Genomic DNA, 24964 nt, shown 5'->3' on the forward strand with positions numbered 1-24964 from the left:
AAAGAAAATGTTCTTAAAGTTACTAAGCTGTATTATGATTGAATTCAAGCAAATATTTGAATAGATGAATCATTGATTCCTGGACCATTTGTTAGAGAGGGTTAGACCAGTTGGCAGATGTCTTTGTGGTGAGCTGTTTATGATGGTAGAGGTCTGTATTTTGAGTACCAGCCCTCACTGCTTTAACACTAACCTTACTGAGAGCCCAAGTTTGATTTTTTCCCCCTCTCAGAGCAGCTTTAAAATATATAAAATGGAGAATAAGTCATAAATGATACTGAAATGGAAAGAATAGCCTTTATTTTCTTTTTTTCAAAGGGGAGGATAAAAATAATACTGCACTTCAGAGAAGTAGATTTGCAAAGGAAATGTTTGATTGTAATTAGGTCCTTTCAGCAAAATGGTTATGAACACTGAGATGATTTTAAAAGCATTACCATTTAGATGCTAAGAGAAGTATACTAAGGAATGGCATCCAGTGCCATTTCATCTATCAGAAAATAATTTCATCCATCATGAAATCAGTTGATGGTTGCCATAGTTGCAGATCTGATAGTTGTATATACTTAAATTATGTGACTAGATTTTTTGTTTTGTTTCAAAACTAACTTGACCATCTAATGCTCCTGCTGCTGCTGCTACTAAGTCGCTTCAGTCATGTCCAACTCTGTGCGACCCCATAGACGGCAGCCCATCAGGCTGCCCTGTCCGTGAGATTCTCCAGGCAAGAATACTGGAGTGGGTTGCGATTTCCTTCTCCAGTGCATGAAAGTGAAAAGTGAAAGTGAAGTTGCTCGGTCATGTCCAACTCCCAGCGATCTAAGTAGTCTTAAAAGTTAAGGTGAAGTATATCAGATCAGATCAGTCTCTCAGTCGTGTCCAACTCTTTGCGACTCCATGAATCGCAGCACGCCAGGCCTCCCTGTCCATCACCAACTCCCGGAGTTCACTCAGACTCACGTCCATCAAGTCAGTGATGCCATCCAGCCATCTCATCCTCTCTTGTCCCCTTCTCCTCTTGCCCCCAATCCCTCCCAGCATCAGAGTCTTTTCCAATGAGTCAACTCTTCACATGAGGTGGCCAAAGTACTGGAGTTTCAGCTTTAGCATCATTCCTTCCAAAGAAATCCCAGGGCTGATCTCCTTTAGAATGGACTGGTTGGATCTCCTTGCAGTCCAAGGGACTCTCAAGAATCTTCTCTAACACCACAGTTCAAAAGCATCAATTCTTCGGCACTCAGCTTTCTTCACAGTCCAACTCTCACATCCATACATGACCACAGGAAAAAACATAGCCTTGACTAGACAAACCTTTGTTGGCAAAGTAATGTCTCTGCTTTTGAATATGCTATCTAGGTTGGTCATAACTTTCCTTCCAAGGAGCAAGCGTCTTTTAATTTCATGGCTGCAGTCACCATCTGCAGTGATTTTGGAGCCCAGAAAAATAAAGTCTGACACTGTTTCCACTGTTTCCACATCTATTTCCCATGAAGTGATGGGACCAGATGCCATGATCTTCGTTTTCTGAATGTTGAGCTTTAAGCCAACTTTTTCACTCTCCACTTTCACCTTCATCAAGAGGCTTTTTAGTTCCTCTTCAGTTTCTGCCATAAGGGTGGTGTCATCTGTGTGTTGCCTTTACATAATCTCTAGTCTTACTCATTTTCCATCCCATGACGTCTGTCAGGCCTTGAATAACATTACCCATAAGCAGCGTACCATCGTGGTTCAGTATGATGCTTCATAGGGGGCTGTGGTGGGAAATACAGGGGACTGCTTCCTCCATTGTGTTGACGTGTACTGTACATCATCCGTACTAGATGTAACTGTATTCTGGTGGGTTTTTGACTGACTTCTCCAAAAGAGTATATTCAAAGATAGCCTCAGTTCATTTCTCTGGAAAAGGAGATTCACTTTTTAGACCCCAGAAGAATCACTCTTTAGTGTTCCCAGTTTGTCCTTTCACTCAGGCAGGAGGTCCTGCGTACAGTCCCAGTTTTTGTGTTAGGTTCCATAGCACAGTGATTTCCAGACATGGCCACCATCAGAATCATCTGAGGAGCCTTTAAGAAAAACACATCCTAGAAATTCAGATGCTGCCCATTTGGAGTAGAACCAGGACTTGGTATTTTAAGAGACACCTAAGTGATTTTAATGCCCGTCACCTTTGGGGTTGATTGTTAAGCTACATTCTTTTCCAAGGTTTTTTTCCCAAAATATACAGATAAGTAAACATCGTTTCAGTGCAGTGTAGATGAGTTCTATAAAAGGTAAGTTTGCTAGTTATCTTAGTCCTCATAATTAAGACAGGTCTTATTCCTAGCCCCCAACTCCCAGATTATTTGGTTACTTCTGAGTAGCTGTGTACGCATTTGATAAAAACATCTTGCATGTGGGGAACCTTTTAAGAGTTGGGCACCATGCCATGTTTTACAGGTACTATTCCAAGTAGTCCTCACAGAACTACTGTGAGGTGTAAGAACTGTTACTATCTTCCATGTTTTGAAGTGTGTCAATAGTCAGCGTAATTAGAATGCATAGCTGTAAATATTACAGGGCTGGGACCTGCGCCCAGACTGACTGCAAAGCCTGTGCCCTGTACTGTAGGTGGCCTCTGGTGTCCTGTATGAGATGGTAGGCTGAATGTTACTGTCTTAAAACAATGATCTGTAGAAAGTGAACCACATAATGCTTTTTGGAATGAGATAAAACAGGGCTGTATAAAGTGTAATTGTTTAGCTTCACCACTCAGTCCTTTGCCTAAAGTATTCACAGTTTAGTTTCTGAGAAGTGTCATGAGTGATGCTTTTCCAGATGAAAAGCTATCCATGTTTTAGTCCTGAATAAACCTGAAAGATCATACACTATGTTCACTTAATTGCCCTGCTTTTGGCTTTAACCTTCAAGAGCACTCTGTATGCTCATTTAAAGATCATGGCTAAAAATTTTGAAGATAACAGCTCTTTTTTTTTTTTCCTTGTTTGTTTCATAGTCTTTCCTTTGAAATGCCTCATGGCTTCTCCCATCTAATTAACTTCTTTGCACCTGGTCTTTATAGCTAGTTCTTAAAAAAAGAAAGTCTTTGGTTTTAAAATATTGAAAATATAATCTTTTGGTTTTTTTTTTACATTTCCTTCCCTTAACAAATTTTGTAGCTGACATCATTTTCTAGGGCATTTAAAGAAAATGACTCTCTTGGAAGAAATTGACCTGAACTATACTTCAGTTCAATTTAGGAATAGGAAAAAAAAAAAAAATCACATATAATTCTTCCAAATTAGTCAGATTTTTAGAAATACCCATACCCATTTCTTCCATTTGCTTTGAAATGTACTAAATAGAAATGTGCATGAATTATTCTACATTCAGTTTAAATAAGGCTTAGCAAAAATAATTTGGATGGAATAAAGTTTAAGAATTTGAGATCCAACAAACTTATTTTCCTTATATATTTATTTTTAAATTAAAATTTTTTATCCTTTTGGAATTTTCAAATATGGGGAGGAATCTTGTGATTGTGATAGGAATCTCATTCCCTCTACTTGGATAGTTAATTCATCACATCACATGTGTATCATGACTCATACTTTCCCACTGGTTTTCCATGTCTACAAATGTCTTTTTAATCCACTGCTTTCCTCACAATCACTCCCATCCTTGCAGTGATGGGAATGGTATGGTATTACTTGCACTCTTTGCTGGTTTAGAGTGTGTTCTCTTTTATCTATTTATTTATGTTTGGTCACGCCGCACGCCTTGTAGGATCTATTCCCTGACTAGGGATTGAACCTGGGCCACAGCAGTGAAAGCACAGAATCCTAACTGCTAGACTATCAGGGAACTCTCACTGTGTTCTTTTAAAAGGTTATTTTCAGCTGAATCTATGCATCACTCTCCTACCTATGCTTCAGTCACATGCTTTACAGTACAATCTCCAAATTTTGAAGATGGCCTGACTCTCTTGGAAGAACCAAGAACATCTGTGGTCTTATACTTGGCTCAGCTGTTGCTATCTTGGTACTCTGGAGGGAGATAATGTCTATCCATTGCTTCTCCTCTCCCCTTCTTCCCCTCCCCTGCCCCTCCCCCTCTCTCTACATATTATATTAGATTAAGTATTATATATATAAAGAATTTTTATTTCTTGGTACTCTGGAGGGAGATAATGTCTATCATTGCCTCTCCTCTCCCCTTCTTCCCCTCCCCTACCCCTCCCCCTCTCTCTACATATTACATTAGATTAAGTATTATATATATAAAGAATTTTTATGGAGATAAAAATCCTTCCTTTTTTTCTTATGAGTAGTAATTAAACTGGGCAAATATTTGAAAGAATTTGCTGCAAATCTGTCCAAAATAACAGAAACAAGTTTTCTCTTGCTTCTAATCCCACCAAGTTATTTTATTAATATTTATATCTATCCCTAAGCCATTGCTCAAGATAGGATTTATTTGTAAATAGCAAATGTTGCATAGAGACTCCATACCAGTCTCTAATCCTTATGTGTCTGTTAGTGTCCTTACAGGTCCTGGTCTTCAAGTCTCCACATGATTTTGTTTTCATCCTTTGCTACTGTGTTAAGTCTCCTGCTTCCAAATCTTTACTTCCTTTTACACCTAACCAGATTTTCTCAACTTAATGAAGGGCTGACTCTATCATTAGGCTTTTTTTTTTTTAATGATAAACATGCTGTGTGGGATGAGAATGGCCATCCACAAATTTCTGGAGGGTGGGGACTGTATCTTGTTCTTTATTCTCCCAGTGCTGACCTGGTGCCTGGTAGCCTGGTGCTTAGTATTTTCAGACAAAGATCATTCAGTTCAGTTCAGTCGCTCAGTCGTGTCCGACTTTTTGCGACCCCCTGAATCGCAGCACGCCAGGCCTCCCTGTCCATCACCAACTCCTGGAGATCACTCGGACTCAACGTCCATCGAGTCATTGGTGCTTCCCTATTCTTAACCTTGCAGCAGACATGTGCAGCAAGCTTATCATTGTGAAAAATGTAACCTTGTGATATATATTGACCTTCCCCAAACAAAGTCTTGCTTTCATAAAGGAAAAACTTTGTAACTACTTGTGTTATCTCTGTGAATTCTCAAGTGTCCTCCAAATGGGAAATCTATGCAGTTTGGTCATTTAAACGGAACACTATCCTTGTATTATTGTTATCAAGTGGGTGCTATCACATTGTATCATAACTTTTTTTAAACAACAGACATTTATAATTAGATATTTTATTTGAAATATATTAAATTTTCTCATACACTCAAAAAATAGTGTTTTTTTTTTTTTAATCCACAAAAGGAGCCCTTAAAGCAATTGCATACATTCTTCTAATGTATTTCTATATGGATAGAAAAATACATTAAAAAAAAATCTATTGTAACGCCTGTAGTTTACAAGGATGTGGTTTAGCAACCAACTTTATACTGTAATGATAAAAAGAAATCACTGGTTAATTCTTACATAAAGACATCTCTTTGCATCAGAAGCCTATAAAAATAACCAAAGATGATTCTTCACTGTAGTCCTAATATCTATAAAATCAAACTAGGAAAGTTTGAGTAATTGAGTAGCCAAGAAACCTTTGACTCATTTTCCTTTTCTCTTTTAGAACTGCCACTGGATGACCAGGATTCCTTATAATTGATAATGTTGGAGATCAACTCTGCAACTTTCTTCAGCATTCAGTTGTTAATAACAAATAGGATGCAAGTTCCTCAACTCCAGATTATGAAAACAGTACTTGGAAAACTGAAAACTATCTAAATGATTGTCTTTGGCTGGGCCGTGTTCTTAGCAAGCAGAAGCCTTGGCCAGGGTCTGCTGTTGACTCTTGAGGAGCACATAGCCCGCTTCCTGGGGACTAGAAGTGCCACTGCGACCATGGGCAATTCCTGTATCTGCCGAGACGACAGTGGAGCAGAAGACAGTGTTGACACCCAGCAGCAACAGGCTGATAACAGCGCAGTACCCACCGCTGACATGAGGAGCCAGCCCCGGGACCCTGTTCGGCCACCAAGGAGAGGCCGAGGACCTCATGAGCCAAGGAGAAAAAAACAAAATGTAGACGGGCTAGTGCTGGACACACTGGCAGTCATACGGACTCTTGTAGATAAGTAAGTATCTGGCTCACGGTCACCTCCTATCTAATGAAAAGCCTTATGCCAGGAATCATAACTCTTGGACTCCTTCAGTGCATTAAGATATATCTGCCAAGCCTCATTACTCATAGGGGGAGACTATTTCATTTCTCATGAGAGTAAATTATAAGGTTTGATCATTTTACTTGCTAATATCTACTCCAGTCTGGAAATGTCTAAACATTTCTGTAGCAGAATACACTGATGAAAGCTTTGATCTCTATTGGGGAATGTAGTCAATATGGAGTTTGTGTTGAAACCTACAAGAGGAAATGGTTTTGTGAAGACTCACTCTTATCTTGCTTGGCTATCTGCTGTAATAACTGGAGATTCAAGATAAGTTGTTTTACCAAGAACATTCAGTTCAGTCGCTCAGTCGTGTCCGATTCTTTGCGACCCCACTGTACCAAGAATGTAGCTGCATACAACTTCTGTTGGCAATGGAAGGACGTAGGTCAAGGAGAGTTTCTATCCTTCTCCCTCTTTTACCAGTATATCCCTTAGATGCCCTTCCTAGATCCATTTGGGAAACGGAAATTGAAAGAAACGGCAGGACACACCTGTACCCTGTTTTGTTTCTTCCCCTGCTTTGTCTAAGTGCAAAATCCCAGGTTGAATAACTGAGATTAAAGGGCATTGTTCAAGTTGAAAGAAGTACTTTAACTCAACCGTAAAGCACAGAAAGTAGCAGTAAGTTTTAGAACTGTAGTGAACAAAGGTTCAGATTCTGGCCCAGCCCCTTGACTAGCTACATGACACTGAGCAAATCACTTCTTTAAGCCTCAGGTTCCTCATCTATGAAAAAAAATTAATACTTTCTGACAAGGATTATCATGAGAAAATATATATAAATCATCTAGTAAGGTGGCGCTAGTGGTAAAGAATCCACCTGCCTATACAGGAGACACAAGAGACTCAGGTTCTATCCCTGTGTCAGGGAGATCCCCTGGAGAAGGAAATGGCAACCCACTCCAGTATTCTTGGCTGGAGAATTCCATGGACAGAGGAGCCTGGTGGGCTGCAGTCCATGGTTCAAAAAGAGGACGTGGCTGAGCACAGATACAAATGGTGCCTTGTACAGAACATGTCCTCAATAGAGGATAGATTTTTTTTTTTAAGTTCTGTCTGGGTTCTTTTTGCTTCAGGGTCTGCCAGTATATTTAAGTATCTAAATATTGATAATCACGTTTATGAGAAAACAGTTTTGTTTAGTTCCTGAAAAATAATAGCATAAACCAAGATATACCTGTGCATATTATTTTGAGGGTTTTTTTTTGTCCTCATAGAAATAAATTTATTTTGCACATTTTCTTTCTGCTATAGAGCATGCTAGGAAATATTCTTACATATATGCTCTGTAACCATCTCAGAAAGGCCTTCCTAAGTTATTAAAACCTGCCTTTGAAGTAGTTCTGGTATCTGAATTTAATATCATTTTAATATGTTTATAGGAAATATATTTAATATAAATCTATGCCACATACATCCCCTAAATTCAAGCACAGGTCTAGAAACTGTTATGTAAAGTTTCTTCATGGTGACATTTAAAGCATGCTGTGAAATTGTAATGAAAAATTGTCCTTCCCAAATAAGGAAGTAAACCACAGCAGTCTTATTTAAGCCCATTGGGAAAACAGGTACAGAATAGACTTCCACATATTTTTTATAGGGTGGTTAAGAGAGTATAGGGGCAAAGCAGGAGCTTTATTTCTAAGCTTCAGAACAGTATTACACATTACAAGTGGACTTACGAGGCAAGTAGTGTACACTTGAATAATAGGGTAACTTTTACCTTAAACCTGTTTTTACTGAATTACAGTGAAAACTCTTCTGAAAATGGAAAAATTTGGCAGGTGCAGAACAACTATAAAGGGACATGTTGGAGAACATAATGGCAAAATCAGGTTCAGAGAGTTTGTAAACATAGTTACAGAGCTTTTTTTTTGAGAAACTGCTATAGAGAAAAGAATTTGCTAACCTACAAAGTTTATAAGGCTATTAAAACATAGAAGACAAGACAGATGGGCTTAGTAAGAATATGTGTAAAAGGATGTATGCAGATATCACATTTATAAAACGATCTTAATATTTATTGTTCTCCTCTTGTTACTTACAAGAGAATGACCTTGATTTGAGAGGACAGCATGGTTCCTAATGGCATAGTGAGAGCGTTGCTATAGGAAATACACTTGAAATATATACTTAATTTAAAAATCATTCTGAAGTTCAACTCTTTTGCTTTTTTTTCTTAGTATTATATCCTCAGATCGCTGATGGTATTAATGTTACTTATTCTCATGACTTTGGAATTTTAATTTGCAGGCTCCTCTCGATGGAAGTTTTTTCTGTGTGTGTGTGTGCGTGTTCTCTCTTTTTCTCCCTTTCTCTCTGTCACTTTTGTTGTCTCCATCTGGGGCCCAGGGGCCTTCAGGCTACAACTGAGCCTAAAAGTGGTGGTTCTGAGGCCCCACCCCACTCTAGGAAGCCCAGGCCCTGCTGCCTGGCTTTCTCTGCCTTTTTCTGTCACTGGAGACTTGCAACTTTATGTCAGCTGCAGCTCAGGCTACTATTTAGAGCTTTTCAACTCCTTTCACTGAGAGGGGAATGCTGTTCCCACTTGATTTGATAAATCTGCTCCATCCTTTGCAACAGTGGGGCTTTGGTCCCCCTTACCTGCCTTGCAGGTGTAAAGCTCCTGGTGACCTCTGTCTAGTTCCTGGCCCAGAGCTTAGTGATCTTATGGTTTTAGCATTTGCCTCCCGCCACAAGTTCCTGCTCTGTTTCTGTTCCACAAAGAATTTTTGTCGTCATCTTTTTTTATATATAGTATTTGTGTTTTATTTGTTTGGCTGCATTGGGTCTTAGTTGTTTCAGCCCACGGGCTTAGTTGCCCGGTGACATGTGGGATCTTAGTTCCCCAACTGGGAATCAAACCCACAGCCCCTGCACTGCAAGGTGGATTCTTAACCACTGGACCACTAGGGAGGTCTTTATATTATTTGTTTGAGGGTAGGGATGTGCGTGTCCTTTAAGTGTGTCTGTATAGAATTCAGGTACTCATATTCCTTACTGGTCACTGACCTTGTCATTTTTATTATTTTGCCCTTCCCTAATCACATTGTCCCTTTTTACCTCCCACATCCAAATATCAGTGGGTAACCATTCTTCTGAATTTAAGGTATGTTCTAATCTGCCTGACATATGTTTATGTCTGTGTAGGAAGCTTATATATATTGTTTTGTATATGATTTTTAAAATTTACTTAACGATTAGAGAAATCTCTTTGGTTTTAGTTCCTCTCAACATTGTGTTTGAGACTGCTACGGAGTATTCTGTTGTATGCTCAAAAGCACTATATTTTGTTACCCAATAATGTGGTGACAGTCACTTAGGTTACTACTTCTGAATTTTTGTTCGTACAAATAGCATTGCAGCAAATAGCCTCATATGTACCTGTGTAATTATTTCTCTAGCACTGGTGAATATATGCATACTTAATTTCATTATTGCCAGATTGCCCCAGAGCAGTGTTTGTATTAGTTAGTTATATCATTTAATACAATTTTTTTAAATAAGAATTTTCCCTTGTTTTGAAAAGGAATAGGATGCGTCCAACACTGGCACCTAATGAGTACCTGACATGAACTGAGTAATTCCCATATTGCAAGGTTATTCTGAGGATTAAATGATTGAAGACAATAGTTGTTTTTTTTTCTTTTTTCACAGTGAAACAGAGAGCCACAATATATGGCTCTGTGAATATAAGCAGTGAGTATATTCTTTAAATAATTAGATGATCAGTTTGGTGGAATAGATTTCCTTCATTTTTAAATTTCCCCTAAAGCATCTCTTTGAATTCCTGAGATTACAGTTTGAAAATCCACTGAATTAAGAGGAAAATGCCATTTTAGAGCAATGACTAATTAAGTTTGGTTTCTTTTCCTTCTAACCTCATTTTATGAAGTTTAAGCATATAGTGATATTTACCAGAACACCACCTAAAAACGAAGATGTTATGTAGGCCCTTGCTTCTGTAAGTCCTCATTTGGGATTGCATTTGCCTTCCTGACACTTCTTGAGGTATGTATGAGGAAGATGATGTTGGTCTCCTTGCCTTGTCTCTATTGGCATTGGGCTGTTAGAGGTAAAACTGAAAGTGGGCTCTGGCTCTCAGTGTTAGTCCTGTGCTTTGACTTCAGGCCACACGGTGGTCCTTTCATGTGCTTTTCTGCCCATTTTGTTCATGTTTGTGGGCTGTCATGGACAGTGACCTTGGAAATAAGTACATGTGGTGTGCATTTGTCCTTAAAGATTATAGCTCTGGTTGTCTCCTCCATCTTTCTCTACATTCATTCGTGTTCCTTTCTTTCTCTTTCTACCCCCCATACTTCCAGTTTGAACTTCTATTTGAAATTGTCATTTCTTATTTCTTCAAGTTTGATGTCTTGAATGTTTATTTTTCAGTGATCAGGAACCTCCCTATTCAATGATTACATTGCACGAAATGGCAGAAACAGGTATTTTTTAAGTTTTTAAAAAGTATTCCTAATTGATTAATTAATGATCATGAAGAAATGTAGCCACTTAAAAAAAAATACTTCAAAAATACTTAACATACATGATGAGGAAAAAAGCCCTTAGTCTATGGAAATTTTCCTGCACAAGGGCAATAATTAAAAGCACTGTATTGTATTCTGAGTATATACTGCATCTTTTAGTAATGGTTTTATCTCACTGGAATTATTAAAATTATTTTGGCACTGACAGATCTTTGACTATAACTCTTCTAGAATGAGGAAGATGATTTTTTGTTCCTCAATTTTCTAAATGTCATTCAGAAAATAGAGCCAACTGTTTTAGATACTTAATTTTCTCAGTTAACTCCTGTGTCATAAATAAAGGCTGGAAACTTTTAATCATAATTTGAGAACCCAGAAACATAGCTTGAATTTTCTTCAAATAAAGATACCCCTAAATCACCAGATTCCTGTAAATTAGGATTTTTGTTTCTACCATGATAACCAGCAATTGATGACCATGTCCATGCCAGATACTAGCTGCTTAAAAGCTATAGGATGTTTCTATTCTCCAAGAATGGTTCTATTTTAATGTGAAGTCATCTTGTGTTATAAGTTATATATTTTCACAGTTTAAAAATAGCGACTTTATCATATAATCTTCTTGATTTGCTCTTAGATGAAGGATGGTTAGACGTTGTCCAGTCTTTAATTAGAGTTATTCCATTGGAAGATCCACTGGGACCAGCTGTTATAACATTATTACTAGATGAATGTCCATTGCCCACTAAAGTAAGTTAATAATTATCTTTTATGAAACTGACATCTGTGCTTAAACACAGGATGAATGACCACAAAGAACATTTGGTATAATGCATTTCCTCTTTATATATAGTATTTTGAGTCTGTTTTATTTAATATTAATTTCATTGTATAAACATGTTTTTTATTACCCATGAATTGTTACATCCTCTATCTATAAGTAGTTTACTCAAAAACTTTAGTTTAAAATTTTTAAAATGTCAAAAATGGGAGCATTTATATTGGCTTGGCCAAAAAGTTCATTTGGGTTTTTCTGTAAGAGTGTATGGGTCCAACCCAGGTATCTATAATGGAATTCTTTGAAATTTGAAGGGAATGTTCAATTGCTAAGCTGATTCTCTCTCTAAAACAATTTCCTCATGGCAAAACTTTCTTTAAATATTTTCTATTAAGAGAAAAAAACTATTATACCAAAAGCACTTTTGAGTCTTAATATTGGTATATTGGCATAATTTTGATTATTCCAAGTTAGAACAAAAGTATCAAATTTTCAATGCCTTATTCCATATGGTCTATGGAATCCTTTCTTAAAAATTTTGGATTCTGGCATTTTTCATTTGTCTAAGGCCCACATATTTAGGCCCAACATGGAAAAACATGGACAAAGGGAAAAAGTCTTTGATCTTGTCACTGATGAATTGACCTTTGCTTAGTCTTATAGGAGGTTTCTATTACAATTTGCCTTAAAAATTCTGGTGATATTTGTTCTTGATTGATAAAAAAAAAATATTTTTTAAGGAACTTTCTATTTCAATATCACTAGGCCCTATTGTTATCAATCATATTGGCATTTGGGTGGATTTAGTCTGTTTAATGACCCAAGAGTATATAAGATATATTTGATACAACTGGTACATTTTGAGTGAAATGTTATCTAGAAATTCATATAAGAAAACTTTCAGATTTATCAAATAATATTTCCCATCAATAATGGTATCCTTTGGGTATATTTTATCATGTTTGCATGGTAATTCTGAGTTAATTTAACACCTGGTTATTACTTTTGTGTCAAAGAATTACCTTGGGGATAAAAAGCCTAAGTCATATATTTATCAGATCCACTTGTATGTTTTGTTTTTAGGATGCACTCCAAAAACTGACTGAAATTCTCAACCTAAATGGAGAAGTAGCTTGCCAGGACTCAGGTCATCCTGCCAAACACAGGAACACATCTGCAGTCCTAGGCTGCTTGGCAGAGAAACTAGCAGGTAACTCTGGGAAGCTCCCGCAAGGAAAACCTTAAGTTGTTTGACATTAAGGGGAAGATGGAAATTTAAAACAAAGAGTTTTCCTATTAATACAAGAAATACTTTTCTTTCTTTTATTTATTTATTTTTTTTTTTTTGGTAAAAATGTCTCTCCCCAAAGTCTCTTCTGATAATGGACCTCTACTGATAAGTTTCTTTTTTAATTACACCTTGCTGAGTACAGGCGCAGGATCTTTATTTTTTAATTAAAAAAATTTTTTTTTAATTTTTACAATGTTTTGTTGGTTTCTGTCATACAGCAACAAAAATCAGCCATAATTATACATACTCCAAGATACAGATGAGTAGTAACATGAATTCTTCAACTTTGCTTTCTTTTTTTCCAAATTTGTCTTGGTTGTTACATATGTAGCCATTTGCATTTGTTTATAAATTTTAGAATCTTATCAATTTTGAGAATAAAGCATATACCAAGATTAAAAAAAAAAACTTTGCTTATTTGCTTTAAAAATTAAAAATAACAGAAAAGGCTAAGCTCATATGATATTGAATCTAATATATACATATATACACAGTTTATAAATTTTAACTAGATGAAAGAGTTCTATGATTTTGTTGGTCTTAGTTACCAATTCAAATAATATGACACATTTAATTATATCCAGTGATTGTTGCATTTGTCTAGGTCCTGCAAGTATTGGTTTACTTAGCCCAGGAATACTGGAATATTTGCTACAGTGTCTGGTAAGTGAGACAGCAAAGCTAGTTATTCTTAGTCATCTAGAACTGTGCATTTGTCTAACATTGCCAGCTTAGCCAATGGCACAGAGAATGGAATCAGCTATAAATTTTATTTGCAGGTGTTTCCTGAGTGTTTATCTATTCCCTCCTATGTTAAAAAAAAAAAAAAAGTAAGGGCAGGATAGGAATTTATTACAAGCAAAAACAGCTGAGTTGGTCTGGTTTTAAATTTAGTCATAAGATAGGTGCTATGATTGGCTTTTTTGTATGCATCCTTAGAGTCTGCCAAATGGTAGTAGGAACCTCCACAATAGAAACAAAATTACACAGCATTCCAAGCCAGGAAACTGTGAGGTCAGTTTCCCAGTGTATATAAATCTCTCTGTTCCTCCATCCCTCCCTGCTCCCTACTGCTGCTGCTGCTAAGTCGCTTCAGTCGTGTCCAACTCTGTGCAACCCCATAGATGGCAGCCCACCAGGCTCCCCTGTCCCTGGGATTCTCCAGGCAAGAACACTGGAGTGGGTTGCCATTTCCTTCTCCAATGCATGCTCCCTTACTGCTCTTGAAATTATTGTTGTTTGGTGTATGGTCTGTGAAGCTTGTGGTTTGCCAAGGCTATGCTGTCAGATCTCTTGCACTGTTGGACTAGGCTTGTCTGGTCTGTATTTTTTAGAGTCATTTTTTGCAGGACTGCTATTCATTGGCCTTTTTCAAAATCTGAAAAATATTTTCAGTACCTAGATAATATGTACTTAAAGCATTTAACACTATGCTAAGTAAGCACTGTAGAAATACAGAAGTAGTCTAACAGTCCTTCTCCCTCAAGAAGTTTCCTGATTAGTTCAGGGAACAAAACTACTCAGACAAGATAATTAGCCTCTACTTTATGGTGGGATATGATCAAGGGCAAAACCCCTTCCTTCAGACCAAGTGCCAGGAATTCTGAGAAGTGACTGGGAGGTGGGAGGTATGGGTGATGGGGACTGGGAATTGTGGGAGCTAGACTTCCTGATAAAGGTAAAGCTTCACCTGGGTCACAGCATAGGGTGAGAATTTAATTATGCACACAGGAGAGGAAAAATGGGCTTCGGGACTTCCCGGGCAGTTTAGTAGTTAAGACTGTGCCCTCTCAACGCAGAGGGCACAGGTTTGATCGCTGGTCAGGGAACTAAGATCCTGCATGCCACATGACGCGGCCAAAAATTTTTTTTAAATAAAGTTTTTTTAAAAATGGGATTCTTGGCTAAAGGCAAATCACTGGCAGAAGCCCAGAGCCAGAAATGGCTGTGTTCCCAGCATATTACAGAGAATTGTCTGATCAGAAGACAGTATTCAGAGACAGGAGGATATAGACTGAGTAGCCAGGTAGGGAGGGCTCAGGGTCTGAAAAGCCAGACAGAGGGATTGAGGATGGTTATGGCAAGAAGTAGAGTGCTAAACAGGCTTGTAACAGGGAAGAGCTTTGCAGAACCCAGTTGGGCACCAGAAGAGTGAATGGAAACCAGGTGATGTTCTGGAGCTCTTTTGCAGGCTCCTAACATAACTAGGGCAGAGAAGGCAATAGCACCCCACTCCAGTACTCTTGCCTGGAAAATCCCATGGACGGAGGAGCCTGGTGGGCTGCAGTCCATGGGGTCACTAAGAGTTAGACACGACTGGACGACTTCACTTTCACTTTTCACTTTAATGCATCGGAGAAGGAAATGGCAACCCACTCCAGTGTTCTTGCCTGGAGAATCCCAGGGACGGGGGAGCCTGGTGGGCTGCCGTCTATGGGGTCGCACAGAGTCAGACACGACTGAAGTGACTTAGCAGCAGCAGCAGCAACATAACTAGGGAGGGATGGCTGGGAGCAGATGTGATGTTAAGCAGATAGACCTTTCTTCAAATGTGAACACATGTGATGTGAACTTAAGTGTAACGGAAAGAGCTTGCTTGTTGCTGAAAGAGCTTGTAACTGAAAGAGCTCACTTGTTGCTCTCGCCCACCTACAATCAGCATTTGTAGACTTCCTTTCAGAGAACAGATTGAAAATGAAGCCATGAGTTGTTAATTTCATTATTTATAATTTTGGAACCTGGTAGTGATGAATGGTTCTGAGAACAGATTGAAAATGAAGCCATGAGTTTGAAAATGAAGCCATGAGTTGTTAATTTCATTATTTATAATTTTGGAACCTGGTAGTGATGAATGATTCCTTTTAGGGTTCTGAATAAAAAAGCCATTTTTAGCTACACTTCTAAGCTTCTGTTTGGCTTGCTTAAATGAATGTAAGAATCAGCATGATTTCATTTAACAAAGTTTTCATTTAACAAATATAAATGTTACTAAGTAAAATAGTTCATTTAACAAGATACTTTTGATGTTTCCATATCTGTAAATGAACAAGACAATAAGATTTTAGGAGACCATCATGGTCAGTTACTAACAATAGTAGCAAGTGGATAATCAAGAACTTGAATGAGTAAAACTTTTATGACTGCTCCAAAACAAAAGTCTAGCACACAATGGGTAAGAAGAGGAAATTGTCACCCCAGAAGGGCAATGATATATATATATATATGTATGTATATATTTATCTTTTGTTGTCTTTCAGAAATTACAGTCCCACCCCACAGTCATGCTTTTTGCACTTATCGCACTGGAAAAGTTTGCACAGACAAGTAGGTATAAGTGACTTCTTGGACTAATGATCTATATTGCCTGTTAAAAATGTTAATTTTTCTTAGTTACTGGATGAGCTGATGCCTTTGAACCCCATAAGATATGCCCACATTCTGGGGAGTTCCTTGGTGGCCTAGTAGTTAGGATACTAGGCTTTCACTGCCGTGGCCCTAAGTTCAGTCTCTGGTTGAGGAACTAAGCTTCTGCAAGTTGTGCAGCTAAATAAATAACATGCATACATTCTGATTTGTCTAGATAAACATCTCAAGGTCTATAGTATGGTGACAAAGGCAACAGTTTGTTTTCTCACTAAAGATAATCAAAATTGGTGACCGTGATTAGCCACTTTTTATAGCTAGAAAATTTAGTGATGATATTGCTACCTTCTAGAAAAAGAGCTCTTGGGCTTTGTCGTTAGTATAGTTTCAAAATTCTCTAATCGTCTCTCTCTATTCCTTCCCTCCATCAATCTGCCCAGCAAATCCTCCTACTCTTCCGTGGTTAATTTAAGGTTTATGTCTTCCCAAACAGGTGAAAATAAATTGACTATTTCTGAATCCAGTATTAGTGACCGGCTTGTCACATTGGAGTCCTGGACTGATGATCCTGATTATCTGAAACGTCAAGTTGGTTTCTGTGCCCAGTGGAGTTTAGACAATCTCTGTAAGTAGGAGTTGTCCTGTATTAAAATGCCTGTTTTCATTTCCGAATCCACTTCTTAAATAGGATCACTCGTCTTCATTTGTGACAGTGTGAGTTTTTCCATATAAAGTCCTCTACTGGTAGGTTGGCTATATTCTAGCGGTAATGAATCCTAGGGACTCTTCAGACAATTAGATGGAAGGAATGCTTCTAATTGCAGTGCTCTCCTATTCAGACATTGTTATTGGTCTCCTGTTTCCTGCTACATCCAGGCCACCAATCAGATACTATTGTGTAATCCAACTCTTCCCAACACAGACTCTTTTCACTGTCTTACAAGCAGTTCCCAGTCACTTCTATCTCTGGGCCTGTTCCTCTCAACTTGGAATTCCCTCTCTTTACTCTTTTCCCTATCCCAGCATTGCTCTTCAAAACTCAAATCATATCTATACCTTAAGAGTTGCTCCCAACTATTCTTTTTCTCCTCCAAGGGCTGCAAGAACTAAAACTAGACTGCTGCTCTGTCCTCACTTCCCCTGCCCCATAGTTAGCACAGTCCCCCTGCTCCTACTGCAACATTGTGGGGAATTGCTCAGTGCACAGCCTGTGTAGTGCCAGTTAAAGAATAATTCTAAAAAAGTACCATTTGGATTTTGCTGCATGCAAAAAAATGACAATAAGGAACAGAAATATAAACCTACCTATGCTGCCTTTACTAATTTGCCTAATTAATCTTCATATGGCTATGCAGCCCCAAAGCTAAGGTTATGTCTACTGATTCTGCCATTTTTGAGCACCTCCACTTATTAACAAGAGTGGCAGCCAGCGATGACAACAGTTTTTCCACAATAGCCTGCCTTAGAAATGTGCCCACTTCTTCTTTTGCAGTTTTAAAAGAGGGTAGGCAGCTGACCTATGAGAAAGTGGACTTGAATAGCATTAAGGCCATGCTGAATAGCAACGATGTCAGCGAGTACCTGAAGATCTCGCCTCATGGCTTGGAGGTAAAGTTTCCATAGATGGACCATTCTAGGGAGAAAATCTTGTTTTCATTTTCATGCCCTGATTCTGAACAAAAGCAATCCTTGCAAAATAGATGGAAGTTTACTGCATACTCAGAGAGTGGTTAGAGGTAGAAGTGGTAGAAGAGAGAGTATCTGAGATATTATATACTCTTTCCTATCTCACATGATCCTATACATATAGTAAGTGCTATAATGTTTATTGACTTGTTTAAATGTCTGACTTTAATCTCTTCTATTTTATGCAGTTAAAGGTACAAAGACTAGTATGTCTAAAAGAGGCCCTTTCTTTTTTAATCCCTGTATAACCAGTTATATTCAATCTAGCACTTTACCTTCTCCCTGCATGTTGGAAATGTTGCTGATGGGGGGAGGGGGGTGAAGGTTAATGAAAGAGCCGCTTATATACAGCTGCTTTAGGCACTAGACATGTCAAGATTAAAGAGCTGTTTGAAGAATGGCTGCAGACAGCCCTTTGATCTTACATCTTACCAAATGCTTTATGTAGTTTTCTGCTTTAGCTTATTTTTAGGTACTCCGTCTTATACCCTTCAATATCCTCTCCCTCATCTCCCTCCCTAACAAGTACAGGTTAAGGCAGTGTTTATGCATTTGTAAAAGATTCTACTATGAGAGCAAAACTCTGTAAGTAATTAAAAATGAAGCCAGTAGCCTTCACTAATTCTTACTTTGAGGTCTTCCAGTCCTTTCAATCTGGAACTCCATGGAAACTAAACCGTAAAATACCATCCTTCCTTCAGTTTTGTATATTTTGTCACTGAGGATGCACAGAGAAGGAGACAGTAGTCCAGCAGGAGCTGTAATGAGAAAGGATAGATTCCACCTTCTGAGCAGTCTGTTATCTCTGGTGGTCTTCAGGCATTGATGGTGGGCTGCCATGCCCTTTGATTTTGCCAGGCTCGCTGCGATGCTTCTTCTTTCGAAAGTGTGCGTTGCACCTTTTGTGTGGACGCTGGGGTATGGTACTATGAAGTTACCGTGGTCACCTCTGGCGTCATGCAGATCGGCTGGGCCACACGGGACAGCAAGTTCCTCAACCACGTGAGTACTGTGGAGACCTGGACAGATGCGGGCAGCAGCGGGTGATTTTGGCAAGTGGGTGGTGCATACTCATTTTTCAAGTAGGTTTGCCCAGTAATCATTCCTTGGGCTGAACCACATGGTGCCAAATCTGCAACATCAGGTTTACAAACTGATTCAGAAATAGGAAAACACAAGTGGACCTCAGCTATTTTTTTCCCCTCAAGTTTTAAGTTCATGTTAATTTTCCACCCAGAGGTTACATGTGTTCTTTTTCTTTTTTAGGCTCTGCTCCAGCCCCAGCCACATCTTTGGCTCAGTTTTTATATTGTTATCAGTGATGGTTTTTACCTTGCATTTAAGCTTTAGGAACTTTGTAGGAATTCTGTTCCTTTCATATAATCCTAAATGTTGGCTTGACTCCTCTCACTTTACCTTTATCTTGTAATTTGTAGGCATATTTGTTTTCGATATTTAGTACTTATCTTTTGTTATAGAAAGCTATCAGATATAAGGTGAGATTAAATCCACTAGAGGAAGCAGAGTTGGGCCACTTCTACTTGAGTTCGAGAGGTTAGGATTCTTTGCTTTCCTTCAGATGTTCATTTCCTGCTGCTTTATACGCTTATGATGTCTAACCCTCTTGCCTGGAAAATCCCATGGATGGAGGAGTCTAGTAGGCTGCAGTCCATGGGGTTGCTGAGAGTCGTGTCATTTTCCCTTTTCCCTTTCATGCGTTGGAGAAGGAAATGGCAACCCACTCCAGTGTTCTTGCCTGGAGAATCCCAGGGATGGAGGAGCCTGGTGGGCTGCCGTCTGTGGGGTAGCACAGAGTCAGACACGACTGAAGCGACTTAGCACCAGCAGCAGCAGCAATGTCTAACCCAATCAGCTTCCTTCTCATAGTCATAGTATAAGCTCTTTGGAATTAATCCAGTTTAGATCAGGAACATTTTGTGGCCATATGATTTTTACCCTTTGAGCTGGGAAAATACCCTTAGACTTATTTTTGTTATTAATCTAAATAATGACCTCTTATCTGGACTACCCTGGTGATCCAGTGGTTAAGAATACACCTGCCAGTACAGGGCACATGGATTTGATCCCTGGTCTCAGAGGATTCTACATGCCATGGGGCAGCTAAGCCCAAGTGCCACAACTATTGAGTGTGCTCTTAGAGCCCAGGAAGTGCAACTGAACCCACATGCTACAACTGCTGAAGCCCACATGCCCTAGAACCCATGCTCTGCAACAAGAGAAGCCACTGCAATGAGAAACCTGCTCATCGCAACTAGAGAAAGCCCTCGCTCAGCAACAAAGACCCAGCAAGCCAAAAATAAAACAATAAATAAATAAAAATAAATAATAGCCTCTTCGGTTCAGTTCAGTTCAGTTGCTCAGTCGTGTCTGACTCTTTGCGACCCCATGAATCGCAGCACGCCAGGGCTCCCTGTCCATCACCAACTCCCGGAGTCCACCCAAACCCATGTGCATTGAGTCGGTGATGCCATCCAACCATCTCATCCTCTGTCGTCCCCTTCTCCTTCTGGCCCCAATCTTTCCCAGCATCAGGGTCTTTTCCAATGAGTCAGCTCTTCTCATCAGGTGGCCAAAGTATTGGAATTTCAGCTTCAACATTAGTCCTGCCAATGAACACCCAGGACTGATCTCCTTTAGGATGGACTGGTTGGATCTCCTTGCAGTCCAAGGGACTCTCAAGAGTCTTCTCCAACACCACAGTTCAAAAGCATTAATTCTTCTGTGCTCAGCTTTCTTTATAGTCCAACTCTCATATCCATACATGACCACTGGAAAAACCATAGCCTTGACTAGAATAGCCTCTTACCCTCCAATTAAAAATAAATAAATAATATAGCCTCCCATCCCATATGTAAGGTCTTAGGATGGGTTTTAGAAGTGATCCAACAAAGTCAAACTAAACTTTGCCTGCCATAAGGATAGTTTCTAAAGCACCCTTTTAGCAAGGCTGTACAGCATCCTGGAATTGTTCATGACATTTTACTAAACTGCTCACTGGAAAGAGACAAATTAGAGGAAGAGGGCCCATGGAAAGGGCAGGTCTGGATTTTTGTCCAGGATGGAAAACTGGACCCTAAACAGCCATTGCTTTTGTTGGGAACCTTCCCTTTGCAGGGCCTTCTAGTTGACTAGGCCTTAATTAAAACCTGGAAGAATGAGGCTTTTTTGGTGGCACCACATAGTCAAAAATAAGAGGGACTGGAGAACAATGCCAGTTAGTCTTCTAGTGCCCAACTTGGGGACTGATTTAAAGAAAGTAGTATCAATTACACAGATAGTCTGCTCCAAATTATGTCCTTAAGATGATTTTTTTAGGACTTAAAAAATCTTAATTTCCAGAGCACTTCATTTTAAAGCCTATCATCTGATTCCCACAACAGTTTTTACTGTTATAATTTCCATTTCACAGGCAAGAAAACTGAAACCAAGACTGGGACAAAAAGAAACTAGGACTTGAGTTCATTCCCCTTCCTATTCTTCAATAATTGTGTTCTTTGCATTTGAAAATGGGGATAATCTCAGAGAATTAGCTAGTTGTCTCATTTGGAAGTAAAAATTTGTCCCAAGACTAGAAGAAATATGGACTTCTCTTGGGAGAAAGCTTTATAAATTGTGTATCTCCTAATATGGCAGCACACTGCAGGTCTGAGAGTAGTATATATGAGACTGAACGTTGCAGGTTTTCTTTTTAATGGCCAATGAAGCTGGATCATTTTATCTCGTGGATGAAACTAATTTCTGCCATAGAGTTGCAAAAACTTTGGCTTCTCAAGAAACTTAGAATACTATTTTCTTATCCCTCCAGATAAGTCTATCCAAATTAAGATAGACTTAATTTCTTTCCTTAAAAAATAAAACATTTTTCCCTGACTTAAGTACTGGTTGGTTAGAAATTGATGAAGTCTGATATATCTTTCCCCAAATACAGCATTTTCATATTGTTACTGTACTTAAAACTTTGCTTCCTATGGACGTTGTTCTGGTGATTCTGAATCTTTTTGCCTGTACAGACACGGTGTGGCTTTGTGGAATTAGTCTTTCCTAGGACACACCCAGTTTCTGAAAATTTGAAGTCCATTCGTGGTGCCTCTTATTTTAACTCTTACTGATTGGGCTTTGCTGTTGAAAAGATGATGAAGTGTTAGGCTTGGAGATAGATCATTAATCTGAGAAGCTAAAGGGTAGGTCTTATTCAGGTCACCTACAGAATAGTTATCTTGTTTATCGTTACTTTTTTTTTTACTTGTTCAGGCTTTGAACGGGATAGCAAGGCATTCTTTCTGTTAATAGACTGGTGAATATTCTGAGAATTTACACAGGTTCATTTAACCTTTGAGTAGTCTGAGCAGTGCATTCGGAACAACTAATTCTCACTTTGGAGAACACACATCTGAATTCAGTATGTTGTGGTCCAAGTAATCAAGGAGTGTGTTGGAGCCCTCGTTCCAGTCTATCTTCTGATTGCATTATCGCACAGAATAAGTAGGCCATCCCCAGGATCTGAAGTCTTACTTGGATCTGGGCAACATTTTCAGTGGCCTTCTCTACTAGAATCTTTCACCATTGAGCCTTAAAGATAGCAATTGTCTGGTCTGCATGTTTCCTCTATTCGTTCTATTTTTTTCTTATAACTGCTCAAAATAATTTCTTAAGATCTTACCACCCTTTTATGTTAACAATAAAAGTAATTATTAAACAATTAAAAGGCAATAAGTAATAAAAGAAGTTGCCAAGAACCTATATAATGTTCAGATATCTCGGAATACCTGTTTGCTAATTACCCACAATAGCCTCTCTGTTGTACCCAGGTTTAACATCTCTGAGCAAGGGGGTGTTTTGAAGTGTACTACAGGCAAAAAAGGTATTTGCCCACACCAGCCTTGGAATCAGAAAATCCCAAGGTCCAAACTTGACTTTTCTAGTAATGTGTTCTTGGGCAAGATGGTTGACCTCTCTGAGACTTTATTTCTTCTTAAAACGGAATACAATACTCTCAGCCTCAAGGTGGTTCATGAGAATTAAATAAACTAACAGATGTGAAACTTGGGAAGTATTTGTTGGTGAGGTCATACTGTCTTCTGACTCCATGTCAAAATTTTGGTACCTTCTAAGAACTATAATAGGCTCTCTCACTTCATCTAGAAAGCTTAGAATTCCAGCCACCAGCTTAATGGTTATAAAAGACACACTTAACTTTTCCCAGAACACAGCAGGCAGAGCCTCACTAATCTCTGGGCCCTATCTCCCTCCAGGAAGGCTATGGCATCGGAGACGATGAATACTCCTGTGCATACGACGGCTGCCGGCAGCTGATTTGGTACAACGCCAGAAGTAAGCCGCACCTACACCCATGCTGGAAAGAAGGTATGCATTCCTCTCCTTCATGAATTTATCAACTAGGTTAAGACATTTAGTTCTGACAAGGCATTATGTTAGGCTTTAAAATGTTTTGGATGACCCTGAGGGATGGAATGTTAGGTGGGAGGGAGGTTCAGGATGGGGAACACATGTACACCCATGGCTGATTCATGTCAGTGTATGGCAAAAACCACGACAATATTGTAAAATAATTAGCCTCCAATTAAAATAAATAAATTAATTTAAAAAAATGTTTTGATGGAAAAAGATTAAGTGTGGGAAGGGATATTAGCATTTGTATCCCCTACCATGGGTGTGGTAGTACTCTCAGGTAGAACAGTACTCTCCTGATACTCACCTCTGATGGAGCCCTTGCTTCAGCAAAACATTTCAGACTATAAAATTCTTAATTTAGTGGGGAAATTATTAATTAAGATTAATTAATATGAATTAAGATTCATATGATTCTTCGGATTAATATGAATTCCACTTTCCTCTCTGGGTATATGTCTTAGAGCAGCTGTGGAGATACTAAGGACACTGAAATTGTAATGCCAATAAAATGAGATTTTCTTCAGAGTGTTGGCACTATTCAGTGGACACATTCTGGGCCCCTCTAGATGCAACTTTTCAGGCTGACTTGAGCACTCTTGGCCTCAAAAACATCTGCCCAGCCTCAGCTCTCCAGACATCAGGCTCAGGACACTGCAAAGGTAGAGGCTACCAGGACTCTCAGTCAAAGCATGAGGATTTTAGCAAGAATACATCTTATCAACAGCCTCATCTTTTTTGCCCCATTCAATTTGTATTCCAACTGGTTTGCTGTATCCAAGGCCTTATACCCATGAAAACATTTATTTATGAAAGATTCAAACCAGCATAGTTAGAACCACACAGTTGATCTGTCCAACACTTAGAGCAAAGGATTTAAGATGAGTGAGTCTTTTTACCCCCAACTAAATACAGTGAAACAGGGCTTTTCTGCCTCACACCACAGCATCAAGGGTGGTATTCTCAGGGGGCCTCCTGGTGCACCCCACCTTGTACTGAAGACATAGAGTCATACGATAGCAGATGGAACCTCTGGAAAATTTTTTTTCTTTTTTGGCCATGCAGTCTTGTAGGAGGGATCTTAGTTGTCTAACTAGTGATTGAACCCTTGCCTTTGGCATTGGAAGTACAGAGTCCTAACCACTGGACCACCAGGGAATTCCCTCTCAGAATTTTAAATCTCAGCAGAGAAGCAAAGTTCATGATTTTGATCTTACCATGTTTTACTGGTCCAAGAATGCACATTGCCCCCACATTTCACATCTTTGAAATTGGGATGCATCTTACAATTGATGACTTTTCATAGATTAATTGGCAGCATTTTCCTTTCCAAATATTGATGTAAAGGGGTCAGATCAGTTGCAGAAGAAGCAAGATAAGTATGTTGAGTATAGGTCCACAAAAACAGACTTAATACAATGATATCAAAACCCTTGAGACAGCAGAATCTTCCCGTCCTAACAGTATTCCACTTCATCCTTTAGGAGACACGGTAGGATTTCTGTTAGACTTGAATGAAAAGCAAATGATCTTCTTTTTAAATGGCAACCAGCTGCCTCCTGAGAAGCAAGTCTTTTCATCTACTGTGTAAGTACCTTCTCTCAATCAAAAATTCAAGTAGATGCATGGAATGTCCTTCTCTCAAGAAAAAAAAGACTGTCCATTTATAGTCAGTTGTGTGAGAAATCACTGTACTTCAAGTAATTGGGGACT

The 24964-nt window shown here is 38.8% G+C and overlaps 1 protein-coding gene across 2 annotated transcripts in view; it reads left to right on the forward strand.

The window, feature by feature from the left end:
• Positions 1-24964, forward strand: part of RSPRY1 (ring finger and SPRY domain containing 1) — a 37348-nt gene that overhangs the window by 5982 nt on the left and 6402 nt on the right. For both annotated transcript variants that reach the window (NM_001083734.1, XM_015475765.3), the window contains exons 2-12: positions 5616-6120; positions 10609-10661; positions 11341-11453; positions 12565-12691; positions 13377-13435; positions 16030-16096; positions 16629-16760; positions 17628-17743; positions 18680-18823; positions 23095-23206; positions 24736-24838. In NM_001083734.1, coding sequence (NP_001077203.1) covers positions 5771-6120; positions 10609-10661; positions 11341-11453; positions 12565-12691; positions 13377-13435; positions 16030-16096; positions 16629-16760; positions 17628-17743; positions 18680-18823; positions 23095-23206; positions 24736-24838 — 1376 coding nt within the window. In that variant the 5' untranslated portion in view covers positions 5616-5770. The remainder of the gene's footprint in view (positions 1-5615; positions 6121-10608; positions 10662-11340; positions 11454-12564; positions 12692-13376; positions 13436-16029; positions 16097-16628; positions 16761-17627; positions 17744-18679; positions 18824-23094; positions 23207-24735; positions 24839-24964) is intronic.

Source organism: Bos taurus, chromosome 18 (assembly GCF_002263795.3).
Source record: "Bos taurus isolate L1 Dominette 01449 registration number 42190680 breed Hereford chromosome 18, ARS-UCD2.0, whole genome shotgun sequence".
NCBI classification, from domain to species: domain Eukaryota; kingdom Metazoa; phylum Chordata; class Mammalia; order Artiodactyla; family Bovidae; genus Bos; species Bos taurus.